The 18,202-nt window shown below is 43.3% G+C and overlaps 1 protein-coding gene across 2 annotated transcripts in view; it reads left to right on the top strand.

Annotated features, from left to right (window-relative positions):
* The first annotated feature begins 10,692 nt into the window (after positions 1-10,692).
* RGS7BP (regulator of G protein signaling 7 binding protein) overlaps positions 10,693-18,202 on the top strand; it is an 83,198-nt gene continuing 75,688 nt past the window's right edge. Inside the window, exons 1-2 of one of the 2 annotated variants that reach the window (XM_037062873.1) lie at positions 10,693-11,472; positions 12,389-12,555. In XM_037062873.1, coding sequence (XP_036918768.1) covers positions 11,308-11,472; positions 12,389-12,555 — 332 coding nt within the window. In that variant the 5' untranslated portion in view covers positions 10,693-11,307. Of the gene's footprint in view, positions 11,473-11,647; positions 11,934-12,388; positions 12,556-18,202 lie in introns of those variants that run through there. The other variant, XM_037062872.1, reaches the window with a different exon arrangement.

Raw genomic sequence — 18,202 nt, 5'->3', positions numbered from 1 at the left:
AAATTGCTCCAGGGAGATATTTAGAATATACATAAAGAACAATGTATTGACTGCAAAGTTTGTTGGATGCTGGAGAGGTCACTGAGAGGAATTATACAATCTTTTTCTAGAACCAGGCTTGAGGAAAAAATACAGGCCAGGACCTGAGCTGGCCTCCCTAGTGGGAGACGGAAGGTCCCTTCCCACCCTCCAATGCATCAAAATTTCAGAAATTAGGTTAAAAACTCAAGAGTGTAAATGCCTCAGTCCCCAAAGTCAGCTAATGGTGCTATTTTGTAGCCTTTTACTTATTCAACAGATTATTTTATTAACATATTCCAAGGAACGAGATACTTTAAACTTGGATTTCATTTTCAGTACTTCGTTAGGGTCAACAATCCTGAATTCCTACTGAGAACTCTTGGAAAGATTTTCTAGAGTCTTCTCATTTGTAAAAAAAAAAAAAACACAGTAAATTTCCATTCATTTCCATTTTGGACCACATTCTTTCTCCTCTGATGCTTTCTTTCTGCAATTATGTCTTCTTGTTAGAACAACATTTCTCTTTGCTTATTCACTGCTTCCAACATGTCCTTTAAAAGGCAAACACGCACTTACTAGGACCTGCCGTCCTGCAACAACTGTCTTATCTCTGAACCTGCTCTCATGCTTGCCCTGCCTACCTGTGTCTTCCATTCCTTATCCTCATTCACTGTTCAGTTACCATGTAGGGTTTACTACTTCCATTCATTAGATGTACCAACTTTCCACAATGACTGCTACTTAGAAAGGTATTTTTCTAAGTCCTTTTCCCCCTTTAGACCTCGAGTACAAGGTACATCTCACTCCTTGACAGTAACTCTGCCTTTTTCTCTGCGATGTGGCATTCAGTGGGTCCTCCATCTCTCTGTCTGTCTCCTCTCCATCTCTGTGCTGCTCCTTGGCCTCCTCTCACTTCTTAGCTATTGACATGTCTCAGGACTCATCTTCACCCCTCTGCCATTTTTCCTTCACAGACTTAATTCTTCCTAGAAACACACCCATTCTCAAGGCTTAATTGACCCATTTCTGCTTCTGCCTTCCAAATTTCATCTCCAGCCCTAACCTGTTACCTAGTTTAATATTTTTGGTTGCCCAATTCTGTCAGGGAAAGCTCCGTTTTATAATTTCTCAGAGTAGGAAATTCAAATGTATCTTTTACTCTTTTTTCCCCTAATCTCTACACTGCCTCTTTTTCCTAATATTAAGTAATTGAAAAGCCCACTCTTTCAGAGATGAGCCACACCAACTGAGGGCTACTCACAGAAGCAGGTGTTCTGGGATCATAGGATGTGAGTGTGGGGAAGGGAGAATTACCAGTCTGTAGAGTATCAGCCTATAGAGATTCATTGCTCAGACTGAGTCATCGGAAGTCTCAGAGGTAAGAATATAGCATCGAGACAGAAAGTCAAGTTGGCATAGATGGTAGGTAGAAAATAGACATGGGGGAGGTAAGAACAGTATAGAAAATGTGGAAGCCAAAGAACTTATATGTATGACCCATGGGCATGAACTAAAAGGGGGGAATGTGGGTGGGATGGGGTGTGCAGGGTGGAGGAAAGTGAAGGAGGGAAAATGGGACAACTGTAATAGCATAATCAATAAAATATATTAAAATAGAAAATAAAAAATTCAAGTTGGCACAAATTTAAAAGTTTCATGGTATTGAACTGGCCAGTAGGTGGAGAAACAGGTGCTTACTTTGGTAAGTTGCCAGCATGCACATAATTTTACACGACCACTTTGGAAAGAAATGTTAGAGATTCTCTTACAAAAGTAAATGCATGTACTCTAGGACCCAGCATCATTAAGAATTTCATCACAGCATGGTTAATAATATTAAAATATTGGAAAGCATATAGCTATCCCAATGAGGGAATGCCTTTATAAACTATCATATACCAATTATTCTAGAATACTGTGCAGAAGTACAAGATTGAGGTAGCTGTGCGCTAATCTCTCCAAAGACACAGTGGTGGCTGTAAAGAAAAAAGGCTTGCTGCAGGATGACACGTGCGCCCTTTCTGTAAATTAATTCACATACATAAACAACACTGAAACACTAAATGTCTTTACAGGACTAAGTAAATACACAATCATGTAACAAATAGAAGATCTAAATAGCAAACCAATAAGAAGGATTATTTCTGGGGAAGTGGGAGAGGACTGACCAAAGCAAGGAAGGTGGTTGAAGCGGACTTTATCCTTATTGTCCATAATTTTTTTAGAATAAGAAAACTCTATGTTTGTATTAATTGTGTTATTATTAGAAAGACAGAGAAGAGAGAGGAGGGGGTGAGAAAAAGAGAGAGAAGGAAAAAAGGAGAGAGAGAGAGAGAGAGAGAGCACGTGAAAACATGCACCCGCCAGCCAGACACAAGAGGAACCAGAGAATAAAGCAAAGGTAGAAAAGGGAATGGCCAGAAAGGCATTCCAGTTAAAGCATTGGTTCTGCAGACACAGGCTGTCCACTGCAGTGTTCCTGCAACATATTTTGCAGAATATTTGGCAGACCCAGAAGTGTCCTTAAAGGAACCAGGTTGTATTGGAAAGAGTGGCCCCTGCAGACAGGGTTGGTAGGACTGGCAGAAGGAAATAGGGCCAGAAAACCAGTGGCCGACTAGTGTCTGGCTCTGGTGCGGTGCAGATGACCTTCAGGTCACAGCCATGGTTAACTAGAAAGAGGTCTAGTCAATGGGCAGGAGACTCAGTACAACCCACAGACCAGAAAGGCTGGAGTATGGCCAGTGGGTGCATGTTCCCTTGTACAGAAGGCAGGAACTATTCTACAGAGCCAGCATTAGATGCAAATTTCAGGGATAATAGTTAATGCCTTTTGTTATCTCTGTGGGAGTTTGAAATACCTGTTGCTTTTTACCTTGCTTTTTATCTTGGACACATTAGGTTGTTTGCTAGTCAGTCCTGATATGAGGTAATGCTTTGACCGTAATACCTTCTTACATTTCTCCCTGATTCTTACTGGCAGTCAGGTTCTTCCTCCACTTGGCTTATTACAATAGCCTAAGAAATGGCTTCACTATCTCTTCGTTGCAATGCATGCTATATATCACTGCCAAATTAATTTTCTTAAAACATCACTTGCCTCTTATTAATTCACTTAAGAAATGGCAGTGGTCCTCTTTCGTTTGCAGCCTACCACAACCTGCATCAGGTTCAAACTCCTCTGTTTTGCTCTAAGAGTGCTAGGTAATATGAGTCATGCCTTTTTCAGCTAATGCTAACCCCCAGTCTATCCATAACTTGCATCGCTGATTCCTCGAACAATGGAGTTCAGCCTCAAGTCTATTCCTTCAAAAGTACAGAATGCCCGCAGTAGACATCAGATTGGTCCTCCCATGAATGAGATTCCACGGGTACCCTCATATCATGTACATTACTGTCATCCAGAGAAAATTGTTAGGTTTTCTCTGTTTCTCACCAAATGTCCACTTCCTGTCTGAAACCAAAGGAATCAGGCCATTTATCCTTCTTCCGCCACCTCACCCAAACCACTGTTTCACCCTTCAATTCAGGACAGGCTCCTTACGCACGCCATTCTTGGGCCTTTGCTCCTACTAGCAGCCAACTCTACAGAAGCTCCCCCGACTCCTCCATCTATGCAGATTCTACATATACCTACTTCAGGTTGCGTACCTGTCGTGTAGCCTTTTCTAATTACTTCAGCCTATGAAAGCTGATTCGGTCGCTAAATTCTTCCAGTATGTACATAAGTCAAAAAATAACACTAGTGTATATTTTATTGTTCTTCATGATTTCATGTGCACATGTATTCATCTTCCTAGTATAAGCACCTTAGAAGGAAAATATCATATCTTTAATTTTGTAATGTTTTCTTAAGATTTTTACATAGTGCCCTGGCTGGTGTAGCTCAGTGGATTGAGCTCGGGCCTGTGAACCACACGATCACAGTTCAATTCCCAGTCAGGGCACATGCCTGGGTTGCAGGCCAGTTCCCAGCAGGGGACGCATCAGGGGCAACTGTACATTAATATTTCTCTCCCTCTCTCCTTCCTTTCTCCTCTAAAGATAAATAAATAAAATCTTTTTAAAAAAAGATTTTTACACAGTGCCTTGTTATAGTGAACACTGAGTACTAGATGATGAACTGATTTGATGTATCCTATACTTGTGTACAATTATTACTTATAGACTATATAAACCAGGACTTCATTGGTGGTAAATGGAGGTAACACAAATCAAACTGACTTCATTGAAAAGGGATTTGATGGATGATTGGATAAAGTTGTGGTACATATATACAATGGAATATTACTTGGACATAAGAAAGAATGAAATCTTACCATTATCAACAACATGGATGAACTTAGAGAGTATTATGCTAAGTAAAATAAGTCAGTCATAGAAATACAAATACCATATGATTTCACTTATATGTAGAATCTAAAGAACAAACTAAATGAACAAGCAAAACAGAAAGACTCATAGATATGGGGAACAAATTGGTGGTTGCCAGATAGGAAGAAGTTTGGGGACTAGGTGAAAAAGATGAAGGGATTAAGAAGTACAATTTGGCAGTTATAAATGTAGCTACAAGGATGTGAAGTACAGCAAAGGGAATATGTCAATAATGTTTTAATAACTATGTATGGTGCCAGACTTACTGGAGGGTCCCTTTGTAAATTACAGAAATGGCTAATCCCTATGCTATACACCTGAAACTAAAATAAAATAATATTGAATGTCAGCTATAAATGAAAATGAAAAAAGAAAAAGAAATAAAATAAAAGGGATTTGACTCACTCAACTGAACTTGTAGGTGTAATTTGACTTAAGGCAAAGCTGGGTGTACATATTCCAATAATATCATTAAGAATCAATCTCTCTGCAATTGCATCAAAACAATAAAAAAACTAAGAATAAATTTAATAAAGGAGGTGAAAGACCTATACACTGAAAACTATAAGACATGGATGAAGGAAATTTAAAAGGCACAAATAAATGAAAGCTATTTCACATTCACGTGTTGGAAGAATATTGTTAAAATGTCCACACCACCGGAAGCTGCACCCAGATTCAGTGAAACCCCTGTCAAACTCCAATGGCGCTTTCTACAAAAATGGAACAAACAACCCTATAGTTCATGTGGTTCCATCATGAGCACTCAAAACAATCTTAAGAAGAACGAAGCCAGAGGCATCACACTCTCTAATTTAAAACTATGCTACAATGCTATATTAATCAAAACACTAAGACATTATCTTAAAAATAGACACATAGATTAATGGAACAGACTAGAGAGCTCAAAAGTAAACCCACACATATATGGTCAATTAATTTCTGAAAAAGCAGTCAAGAACACACAATGGAGAAAGGGCAGTCTCTTCAATATATGGTGCTGGGAAAACTGAATGGCTATATGCAAAAAAATGAGACTGGACCACTATCTTAAACCATACACAAAACATTAACTCAAAATGGATTAAAGCCCTGGCTGGATGGCTCGGTTGGTTGGAGTGTCAACCTGTACACCAAGAGGCTGTGTGTTTGATTTCCAACCAGGGTACGTACCTACATTGTGGTTTTGTCCCCAGTCAGGACACGTAAAGGAGGCAGCCAATCTCTCTCTCTCTCTCTGTCTCTCTCTCTCTCTTCCCCCCTCTCTCTCTCAAATCAGTAATCATATCCCTGGGTAAGGATGTTTTTAAAAAATGAATTAAAGACCTGAATATAAGACCTGGAACCATGAACTCCTAGAAAAAAGCATAGATGCTACGCTCTTTGACACGGATCTTGATGATGATTTTGTTGAATCTGACACCAAAAGCAAAAAGCAACAGAACAAAAAACAAACAAGTGGATGATAAACTAAAAAGCTTCTGTATAGCAAAGGGAACCATCACAAAATAAAAAGGCAACCTACAGAACAGGAGAAAATACTTACAAGCTGTATATCTAATAAAAGGTTAAAATCCAAAATATATGAAGAACTCATATGACTCAATAGCAAAAAATACAACAACAACAAACAATCCAATTAAAAATAGACAGAGGATCTGAATAGATATTTTCATAAGAATGAAATCTTACCATTTGGGAACTTCAGGGCATTATGCAAAGTGAAATAAGTCAGAGAAAGACAAACACTGTGTGATCTCATATGCGGAATATAAAAGAAAAAACTAAGTTCATAGATACAGAAAACAGATTAGTGATTGCTGTAGGTGGGGGGTGGGGATGAGGGTAGTGTGAAACAGGTGAAGAAAGCCAAAAGATACCAAATTTGAGTTATAAAATAAGGAAGTCACGGGGATGCGATGTACAGCATGACAACGACAGTCAATAATACAGCATGGCATGTTTGCGAGTTGCTAAGAGAATAAATCTTCGAAGTTCTCATCACAAGAAAAAAATCTGTCACTATGCATGGTGACACATGTTAGCTAGACTTAGTGTAGTGATCATTTTGCAATATATACAAATATCAAATCAGTATGTTGTGCACCTGAAACTAATATAATGCTGAATGTCAACAAAAAGAACATTTAAAAAATAACCAGTCTTTCTCAATCCCTCCATTCTAATGTCCTCTGGGTTGGCTCTCAGGCAGTCTATTGACAATGAGTAGCAAAGGCAGTGCCCCAAAACTCCAGGCTTTGATTTTACCACTGCAGAAAACTGGAAACTCTTAATATTAGCCTGGAATATATAAAACTGCATTGGTCAAAAATTGTTGAATAATGGCAGTTTCATATGTTTCAACCTAATAGTTCCAAAAAAGAAAAGACCCAAGGCCTAAAGTTTATTGGTACAGCTTGGATTTTTATGGCCAGTATTAAACCAATCACTGTGGCAACTAGAATCTAATAATTTTATTGGCCAGGTCTGAGTCATATGTCCACCCATGAGTCACATGACAACAGGTGAGAGAAGACTGATTTCTCAAAGGAAATGTAAAGCGCTATCATCAGAAAAGGAAGAGTAAAAACCAAGGAGGTAAAACACCAGATGTCCACAGTGCATATAATAGACACCAAATACAGGTAAGGAAGCCTAAACTTCAGGGAAGTTCCCTTGCACAGGCTCCGTCTGAGACCATTTACCTAATTTTGTTTTTAATTTTGGGGATACTTTTTTTGAAGAAGGGGCCCCAAATTACATAAGCTCTAAGACCAAAAAACCCCAGAACTGCACTAACAAAAACACTCAAAACGATTTGTAAAGTTAACAAACAAGTGTTCCTGATGTGTTGTACTTCTGCTTCTTTTTGGCGGAAATAAATCATTTATTAGATAGTTTATTCACTAAATTCTTCATAATAACTTCATCTCTCTTGACACTAACAGAAAATAACTTGATTATTCCCTTCAGATCCCCCCCATGTCTCAGCACCCACCATCTTAATGTATTTTTCCTTGCCTCTATCCCAGACTCACACAGGTTAAGGTACTTTTTCATTTTTACTCCTCCTTGAACTTTACTCCAAGAAGAAACCTGCCTCCCAGCTTCTCCTGTCATGAGAGGCCAGTCCAGGTTGACATGGGCATCTCTGGGTCCCACTGTGGCTTCTTACAACACCGATTTGAGGAAGCTTACCAAGTTGCTGACATTCACTCAAAACTAGTGTTCATTTGCTTAAAGTTCCAAATCAAAATAAATTCCCTAAAGTTGCCATAAAGAAAACATGAACCATACAGTGGATCTTATATTGGAAGGACGTGACTTGGGTCAAAGCCATAAATGTATGGGGGACCCATTAATGGAGCTGTGCAAAAATTGGGTCTGGGTAACCAGAAAACATGCCCTTATTGGAATTTCCAGTTGCATCTATCCTTCTATCTGGCAGTCAGACAGCCCCAGGAATGTACATGCATGCTGTTTTGAATGTGGGGGAAGGTGAGGGAACTAAGCCTGCCTGCTGCTTTTCTGATTACAGCATTTGTCCCTGGGAGAGACAGCTCTGGGATGAATGCTATATTTCTCCATTCTCAAGAAAATGGCTTGGGCTGCACCTACAAATGACAGTTTCTGCTTAATCCCCCTGTAGATTTCCAAATCTGTAATCCTTCAGATGTGGCACGGAGTTTGTCCCATTTTCCCCCTCCCTCCACCTACTGCATGAAATATGACATAGCAACATGGCGGTGCAATTATGTTGCAGGGTTTTTTTCTTTTCATTTGTTGAAATTGTCTCTAGGCAGAAGTGGGGAGTGGCATGGGGGGAGTAGAAACCAGATGGTTGTAGCTGGAGTAGAAACCTACTACTGAGGTCCTTTGAGATGCTCAAATCTGGTGGCAGTCACTATTTCCCTGCAGGGAAAGGGGATGAAATGATGTCCAGAAGCCTGATCCCCAATGTTCTGTGTTCTCTATCCTCTGCCCTCACACATGTGAAATGCAGCCCCTTTTCCTTTAAGTCTCCAAAGCAACTCCAACCTTGGGCTGAGCAGACTTTCAAGACTGGGGTGGTGGGTCGATAGTGATAACAAACAAGGCTTATGTAAAAGCACTTAAACTATTTACAAATGATTATTATCCCTCCTTCTTTAAAGCCCCTTATCACCCCCTATACCTTCTTCCTCTGCATCCTAATCACCCACTAAATCCCAGCAAATCCCCCCAAATCACCTAATATGTTCCTCAAGCTCTCCTCTAATCACAGGAAGCAGAAAGAAAATTGAGACCAAGGGAAAGAGGAAGAGAGTTGATGAAGAGTTAGCTTCTGTTATCTCCCTATATTTGGGGAGATCTGGCCAGCGGCAGAGCCCCTCATCCTGGCCTCTGGGCTGTCTAAACACCTGGAGCACAGCAGCAGCCAAGGCCTCTGGTGGGTGCTGATACCTCTCTCCCCCCCCTCCCCATTCTTTGTTAGGAAAACTGACAATCTTTTGTGAAGTAATGTGCAAAGACATCTGAGTACCCATCATATGTCTACCTATTAGTTTATTTTCCTCTCCAACAAACATAAGGTATCTTTTTCGACACTACTTCAACTCTCCAAAAACAAATGCAAGTCCTACAACTCAACTCAACTCAATTCAATTCAATTCAATTTGGACACTAACTCTGTCTCCAGGCTCCACAAGTTTAAGGGCTCAGTTCCCCAAGACTGCCCACAGTCTTCACAGATGGATCACAAGTATCCAGTCCCCAGGTTACCCACACTTCCATTCGACCTGGCTACAAATTCAGGGGTTCCAACATACTCCACCCTTCAGATTTGATCATTTGCTAGAATGACTAACAAAACAAACCCGGGAAAGCACTCTGTTTACCTGTTATTTTAAAGAATACAACTCAGGAATAGCCAAGTGGGAGAGAGGCATAGGACAAGGTATGGGAAGGGGGGCACAAGTTTCTGTCCAGGACCATTTGCCCTGTCTGGGCAAACCTCTTCCCAGGGACTCCACATCTTCAACCAGAAGCTTCCCAAACCCCATCAATTAGGGGTTTTTATGAAGACCTCATTGCGGATTTTCATGATTAAATCATCTCCAGCCTCTCTCTCTCCCCAGAAGTTGAGGGGGAGAGGGGTTGGACTTGGTCTTTCTGGTGACAAGAGACTTACTTACCACCCTTATGACATATGAAAGCCCAAGGATTTTAGGAGCCCTGTGTCAGGAACTGGGACAAAGACCAAGTATGTTCCTTATTATATCATACCATCCCATTATTTTTACCTGACCTGTAAAAAAATCTAACATCTCCTTAAGGTCTTAGCCTTCCTGGCTGTATTTGGCTCTCCCTACCCCCAGGTACACTCTACAGATCCCCCTATGATCTTGACCAGGAAGCTCTGTTGGTTCTTCACTAGGCTTCTCAACACAGCATTAGTTCCCCTGTGGCAGACCTCTTTGTCTGTCCCCTCCAAAGCTGCCCCAGCAACCAGCAATCTCAGAGCATTGGGATTGAATGCTCACTTCATTTCTCTTCCTCCCTGAAGAAACTCAGGCTGCTCGTGGTAAGGATGGACTTAAATGGTCCAGGGACTCACTCCCACCCTCTTTCGTGCAGGCATCCTTTCCGATTTCCGGGGCTAACTCCATAGACTTCTGTGTTACTGATGTCTCATAAAGGAGAAGGGGGTCATTGTGAGTGAGTGACCAGGAAGGCCCGTTGGCCGTCACTTGTGCATGTCTCTGTTGGGAAACTCTCAGAGCAGGGGGTCTTGAGACCCTGGAATGCAAAACCAAAACTTTACTAATTAAAACGGGATGAGATTAAGACCATTGATGGCCTCAGTGCATTCTGCCCCGCTGGCTTCCTGTCCCTGTTCTCAAAAGCAAAAAGCAAAACACCACCCCAAGAATAAAACCCAGGGAAACAAAGCTTTCCTATGACGTTATCAAGACATCTTCCTTTTCAGTAAAAACCCCACCCCCTCCTAGGTTTGGGCTTTGATAGCCTGTGGCCCAAGGCCCCTCAGACAGTGAGGCCTCAAACCCACATAAGTTGGTTTGAAATCCCTGTTTAGATCCCAGCATGTGACAATGTGCTCCACTCTGGTGACACTTTTCATTTCTAATAATAGAGCAGATGAAGTAATATTGCCATTGATGTTCCCGGGGATTTGATTGGATAAGTACCTAAACTGTGTAGGGGGAAGAGGGTTGTATGGATGGATCACATTAGTATTCCGGTCCTATCGATGTGCTGGGCTGCGAAGAACGTCAGCGGACCGATTCCCTGCGTCCGCCAGTCCCGCCACAGATTCATTTGGGATCCTCAAACAGAGGAGCCCGTAGAGACAAGGGATCAAGGCAGATTAGAGCCAATTGCCTGCTTCGGGGACTGCCAGCCCTTCCAGGCCTGGCAACAGGGGAGGGAGGGGAAAGACGAGACCAGCTCCTCTGCGGGAAGACACTGAAGCAAGAGCTACACTCACCCCCTCCCCTTGCCCCCCACCTTGCTGCACAAGCTTTGAAAGCTGCTCCCCCATCTGAATGGAAACTTGGAACCGCGGGGAGGCGCGTTGCTTCTCGTCCAGCCTTGCAATCTATGCCGAGGGGAAGGTGGTGCGAGCCAACGCCAGTGCCCAGCTCCCGGGACAGGGCCGGCAATGCTGCTGAACAGAACTTGACCGGGCCTCTTCCTCGCTGCTAGTTGAAGCGATGCTGCACGGCACAGCCAGCGCTTCCCCGGCTCTCCTTCAAGCTGAAGGTTACCCACCCGTGCAGCCAGCCCCAACCCTGTGAGTGCAGCGCCTCTGGTTCTCGCTCCGGCTGCTTGGCGGCAGCGAGCAGGCAACGACTCGGCCGCCCGAGCTGGGGCGCACTGCACCAGTGGCTTCGGCTTCGTGGATGTGTATGCATGAGTTCTGCACCGAATGGGCGCAAAAAGCGCCCCAGCCGGTCCACCCGCTCCTCGATCTTTCAGCTCAGCAAGCCCCAGCTGCAGAGCGGGGAGTGGGAACGCAGGGGCAGTGGCTCCGATTGCCCCCACAAAACACAGCGAACCCTGGACGACTGCAAGATGGTAGGTGAAAACTGCGCTTTTTTTTTTTTTTGGAGGGAGAGGAAGTGGGGGAATTGTGTATGTTAATCATTTGTTTGAGTGCCAGCCACTCCCCCACCCTAAGCGCTCCTATGCCGATCACGTGCACAAGCACTATTTTTAAATCTGCAGTCCTCCAGATTTGGGGTGACACCCAGGTGGTGGTAATGGCCCCTCAAAGAAGTGCCACGGGCAAGAACCTTGGGGTCGTGCCTCTAACCCCTCTGAGAATGGTGGATACGGAAGACACCGGGAACTGGCTTGCTCTCCGGGGAGGGAAAGGACACGGAGGTGGGGGTGCCGCTCTGTGGGGAGACAGCAGAAAACAAACCCAAATAGAGCGTGCGAGGCGGTGCGGAGGGAACGAAGGTTCCATCTCAGAAGCTGTGGCAGGTCTTCCCATCAGGCTCTGGAGTCTGAGTAGTTCCGTGGCCCCGCAGAAGGTGAATAGTTTGCCTGTTACGACCTGCCTTTGGCCTTTATCCCCCCACGCAACTTCAAATTCTTATCCTAGCTGTGAGAGACGGGAGAGTTCTATGGGAGAGTTCCCAGCATCGCTCTCCAATGACCTGGGAGTGGCAATGGTAACGCTCCAAATATGCTTTCCTGGTCTTCAGAAACCGGGTCTGAAGGGGTGGGGGCGAGTAGGTCTCGAAATAGAGCTTCCATGACCGGACTCACCGATGGGAGGGAGAAAAAACCCACTTGCCTACGAAAAAGAGAATTGACCATCTTTGTGCCTTAATCTTTAAATAATCTGTAGATTTTTCAAGCTAGAGATTGGGCGCGGGGGCGGGGAGGGGGGGTGCTCCAGTGCCAGGGAAGCCCTTGTTTATGTGCCCCTAAAGAGGGAATTTTCTGGTGAGTGTTTCTTGAAAGGAGCTCCCTTCTTTTCCAGCTTGTCCAAGAGTTCAACACGCAAGTGGCCCTGTTCCGAGAGTTGGTCATTTCTATTGGGGACGTCTCGGTCAGCTGCCCCTCACTCCGGACGGAAATGCACAAGACAAGAACCAGAGGCTGTGAAATGGCCCGGCAAGCGCACCAAAAACTTGCAGCCATCTCAGGGTAGGAGACTCTCGGCCGTAGGTGGTTATTCTAACGGCATGCGTGCATACTGACAGCGATTTTGGTGGCCGAGGCCTCCTAGGTGAATGCTGCTAATTTGGGATTTTAACCAATCATCCTGAGATCAGGATTCTCTAAACAAACTATGGGCCAAAGCGATACCAAGGGTAGTATAATCATCATGCCTTAAGATTATTTTGTCATCTGCTGCTAAACATCTGCACAAAAGCCCTGTTCAGTGGAGGGAAAATCTTTGGTAAATCTCAGATTTACTAAAGTATTTATACCATGAGATAAATTCCTGTGATACCACATAAAATAAAATCCCTAAAATGAAGCCTTGGATCTATTTTACTCTCCAATTTGCTATAGTATGCAAAAGGGAAGTTTATTCTTGTTTTGTATTTTTGTGTGTATGTGCCTTTGGGGGAGGGAGAGTAACTGACACATGATACAAGTAATTGACACATAGCATAATATTTAATGCCAGTATTATACATAGTGACCATTATTGGGATATAAAGATTAGGAAGCCCTATGTTACCTCTCTTAATACCTAGTTTGCATTTGAAAACAGGCATTTTCTATGATAAAAATAGATACACTTTACTAATCTTGAAGTGAGCGAGAAATAAAATGTTATGAACCTATTTTATTCAGTAGGAATATTGAGAAGCCTTATCCTTTTCTGTTTTAATTGTTATACTGTACTTATCAGGAAGTGAGTCTAGGTGGAGGAAAATTGTTTTAGGAACTGAGGGAAGGAAGGCAGCTATAATGCATTCAGAAAAGAATGGAGAAAAAAGTCAGAAAAAGAAAGAGGAATAGTGATGGATTAAAAAATGATTACAGAAACAATGCTTTAGAAGGAAAAACAGGTTTAAAACAGATTGTTTTACACTCAGGGCTAAGGAGTAACTTTTGTGTCAAGAGTGTCCAATGGGGTTATATCCATGGTCCCTTTAAATTGTCATTCAAATTGAGGACACATGCTAATCAGGAAAGGCGGACTGCCAAAACGAATAAGGTGTTCAGTTTATTCCATTTTACTATGTATGTGACTCAGCTTCCTCCAAAGGCTTAGGAAATAAGGATCCTGAAACGAATGGCTAAAAGTTGAGTTTTGAGGATTTGAGGTGGATTTTTTTTACTCAGGGGTTTGCAGCCCTTTGCTCCCTGCTAGCACACTTGTTACGTGAAGGTTGGTGTTATCGGGGGCAGGTTTATAAGAATTAATGTACTTTTATAAAGTGCTTGTACAATATATTGTACTTAGAGCCTTGCAAAGCTAAGGCCAACTTGATAAAACATTCTAGAATAGAATTTGAAATGGTTTCCACCTTAAAATAATAATTAAATGCAGTTTAACCTTTCTAAAAAATGACAGCAATAGAACTGGAGGAAATCCCTTTAGCCCTCACCATCTGGGCTCCATTAATGAAGGATGTAATTCCCTTAGCGGAATTCCGTCCCTGATGCTACTAGTTATGTGGGCTCTCATTTCAGACTTGAAATGAAGGCTGCTGGAGAGGCTGTAAGATTCATTTTAAAATTGGAAGCATGTTAGGTAAGTAAAGCAAACGTTTGGGGGGAATGTATAGGAAGTCTGGATTTTTCGAGAGCCCATCGTTTGTGGCACAATCCAGCTAATTCCTGGAACAATCCTCTGGAGGTGGAATATTATCTTTATCCTACAAATGGGTCTCAGAGAGGGCAAGGAAGCCCCCCAAACTACATACTTAACAATCGGCACAACTTTGCTTCAGCCCTACCTTTGCATGCTCCTGAAATTCACGATCTTTCCTCTGTATAATGCACCCATTCAAAAAAAAGTGTTATGGAAAAAGGAACAAAGTACTGAGACATACTAACAACATATGGGATGAAATTCACACAAAAAAAGCATGCTAAACAAAAGAAGCCAGTCACAAAATACCACATATTGCAGGATTTATGGGAGATGCTCAGAGGAAACAAATCTGTAAGAAACAGAAGTAGGTGAGGGGTTGCCTAGGGCTGGGGGTGGGAACAGGAAGTGACTGCAAATGAGCCTGAGCGATCTTTTTGGGTATGAAAATGTTCTAAAGTTGAATTATGGTGATGGTTATGCAACACTATATTTACTGAAAACCACTGAACTGTATACTTAAATGTGTGAAATTTAGGGAATGTAAAGTATCCATCAGTTGTTTTTTTTTTTTTAAAGGTGTGATCACCATCACCATAATTAACATTCGCCTTCCCCTGGCTCTATTCTTTCCTACATGTGCAACTGTTAGTGAAAGGGAATGAGCTGTGAGGGCTGGAAAGAGAAAACTTGGCTCTCCCTGCGTTGCCTGCCCGACTGCTCTCATCGGAGCCCTTGTCTTTGCTCTGTGTAGGGTTATAAGTGAGGAAAAGGAGTAAATGAAGTCACTCACTTCTCACCAACAAAGCTCACTCCTTCCCTGTCTATCGCCTGGTTTGGGGCCAGAGGAGAGAGATGGGGTTGAAGGGAGGACAGGATGGAAAAGAGGAGGAGGGGAGATAAAAGAGAGAGAGAAAAAAACAATGACCTCGAATTAGGCAAATCACAAATGCTCCATCCCTTTTATTCCTGACCAGCTGAAACCCTCAAGGACTGGTGACCACACAAGAAGAAATGTGTTTCTCACTGACTGGCCGTGGGTTGAAGGCTGTCTTCACACACACACAGTTGCAACACTCTCTCAAGTGGTGCTTAGATTGGTGGAAGTTTGGTTACAGCATTTTCTTTTGAGGTTTTATGTATTTATTTTTAGAGAGAGGGAAAGGGAGGGAGAAAGAGAGGAGAATGAGAGAATAGGGAAACATCAGTGTGTGGTTACCTCTCACGCGTACCCTACTGGAGACCTGGCCTGCCACCCAGGCATGCATCCTGACTGGGAATCGAACCAGAGACACTTTGGTTCACAGGCCAGCACTTAATCCACTGAGCCACACCAGCCAGGGGCCAGCCTGTTCTTTAAGGGCATCTGATGATTTCTGGACTGAGCCAGCCAGATGAATCAATATCTCCTTTAACTGGCTTCATTAACCACGGTTATTGTCCCTTTACAATGCCGATGCTCTCCTAGGTGTTAAAGCTAGGAGGGGCCTTAAAGATCACTTGGTAGAGTGTTTCCCAAACTTCTTTTAGCAGCAGAATCCCCCCTTTAATCTAAACATGGACAGCCAGAATTATAAGGCCAAAGTGGTATTGCACTCCTGTGTGTGTATGATGGGGTTGGGCCGGTGGGGGGCGGGGGGGCAGGTGAGTGAGAGTGTATATATGTGTGTGTGTGTGGCTGTCTTGGCCCTGTCTTCTTGGACTTCCTTCCCAAAATGACTTCTAAGACACCTTTGAAGAATCCCTAGGGCTCCACTGTAGAGAGAGAACTAAGTTAGCACAATTACCTTGTTTTATATTTGAAGAGTCTAAGATTTAGAGGATTTAAGTGACTTTAGAGGCACATGGTCAAGTACACAGGAAGATTTTGCATTCATGCAGGCCTGGGCAGAATAACATCTTTGGTGACCTCGATGGAATTAGACTTAACTCTCTGAATCCCAGTCCGCTCAACCGTAAACTAAGGGTCCTGCTCACTCGCGCGGTTGAGAGGATTAAGGGAGTCCTGGCACGCTGCCGAGCCGAGGCTGCTCCGAGACTGGAACCCGGGTCTCTCGCTCCCCAGTCTAGCGCCTGTTCTGGCAACCACACCACCTCCCGAGAATGAAGAGAGAGGAGCAGAGCGCAGCACACAAACTAGGGGTGACCTGGAAGAGCCAACACCCTCCGGTGAACCCTGAGGGTTTGTGCGGGGGCCGGTGGTTCAGATTCCTTTTCCTGTACTGCCTCTGCGGTGTCCACTGCACCAGAATCCCCTCACTGCCTTCTGCTAGTGTCTGCTGATGAAAGTGAAAGTGGAAGTTTAAGTGTGATAAAGTGAGAGACAGTGTAGTGCAGGATGGGAAAGAGCATTGAGCCTAAATCAGATTAGACCTGGATAAAATCCTGGCTTTACCACGTATTAGGGATGCATGTATATTGATAGGCAAGTTGCTTCATGGGGTGGGAATTGGTCACCCGGTACAGTGGTTAAGAACATAGACTTCGGAGCTAAACTGCCAGTGTTCAAGCTTCAGCTGCACCATTCACAAACAGTGTGATTGTGGACAAAGGTATTGCCTCTCCTTGCCTCAGTTTCCTAATCATTAAAATGGGATTAGTAAGCAATGGGACCAAGGCATACGGTATTGTGTGGATTGAGTAAATTACCACTCGACAGACATTTAAAAGACATGTAAATGTTATTTATTGTTAGTGTAGCTATCAATAAAATTTAAAATTCAATTGGCCAAGAGACATTTATATAAAAATATATCCATCAAATGTTTTTCAAATAAATGTTTTAGCTGGAATAAATTTGCTTTACCTTAGTTTCTTACACTATGTTCCAATGAATTTTCCAGGTCGACATTTCCCAGATAGTTATCAAAAGGCCTCTTCTTTAATACCTTAAAAAATTATGGAAATGTGAGGGTTCAAAAGTAGTTTAGAAATGTTTTCTTTGTATAAACTGACCTGGATGCTTCGTGAATCATATAATATTTATGAAACCGACCCTTGCAGCTCTAGTATAATCTGTGTGGCATCGGACGAGCCTGTTCAACTCCGAACATCTCAGTGAGAGGACTGAATCTGACTGGGGTGTCTCGGGACGCCGTCATCCCAATGTGCTCAGTTAATTCACGCAGAAGCGCACAGACTTGGTGTACAGAGCAGAGCTATGAAAACCAGCACAACGGAGGAAGTTAGAAGATCGAATTCCAGAAATCATTTGCCAAGCTGTGAACATAGCATGATCACAAAAAGAATCTTAACTTCCTAATGGCTGTCTGGAACAATATCCTGAATAGCTTAGAGAACCAGATCCACAAATGTCAGGGATTTCCCTCCAGCAATTATTTTTCTGACCAACCATGCCTATTTCCTCTACTTTTCTCCTAACATCTCTTCGCATTCTTTCTGCTATTTATGTATTTAATGGAGGAGTCTGTTTTAGTTTATTTGACTCCTCGTTGACCTTGCTGCTCTGTTTTTTCAGACCCACTTCTAGCTGGTTCTTCTCTGTTTCCCAGCTGAGGGGGGGGGAAGGGGAGGAGAGCCTTGAGGCCCAGTCAGTCATGCCCCCTTCCAACAAGGGGGCTGAGGCGGCAGCAGCAGTTGTGTGGGCTGGTAGAGGACAGAGTGCTTGGTGACCTGGAGGCCACTCTCTCACCTTCCTTTGCTCCACATGCTGGAGGAGGCCTTAAGGGTAGGTAACAGGGGCCTGGTGGGCAGGGGTGCCAAGCCACCCACTCTGTCCTTAATTTTCATTCCTGGTACAGGTGTTTTTGCTTTCAAATGTTCAACTCTCGCTGGTCAAACAGTGAAAGGCGAGTTAGAGCTGCACCAACAGAGTATGCGTTCCATCGGCCATAATGCTGGGAGGACAATTCGGTCTTGGTTTGCTAGGGCAACAGTAACAGAGTATCACAAACTGGGTGGCTTAAACAGCAGAAATGCCTTGTCCCTCAGGTCCAAAATCAAGGTGTAAGCAGGGTCGGCTCCTTCTGAGGGCTCCTTCTGAGGGCTGAGAGGAAGAAT

Source organism: Sturnira hondurensis, unplaced genomic scaffold (genome assembly GCF_014824575.4).
Source record: "Sturnira hondurensis isolate 20B ecotype Veracruz unplaced genomic scaffold, ASM1482457v3 Scaffold0014384, whole genome shotgun sequence".
Classification (NCBI taxonomy): Eukaryota; Metazoa; Chordata; class Mammalia; order Chiroptera; family Phyllostomidae; genus Sturnira; species Sturnira hondurensis.
The sequence above is the reverse complement of the archived record's forward strand: the minus strand, read 5'-3'. Positions and strand labels throughout refer to the sequence as shown.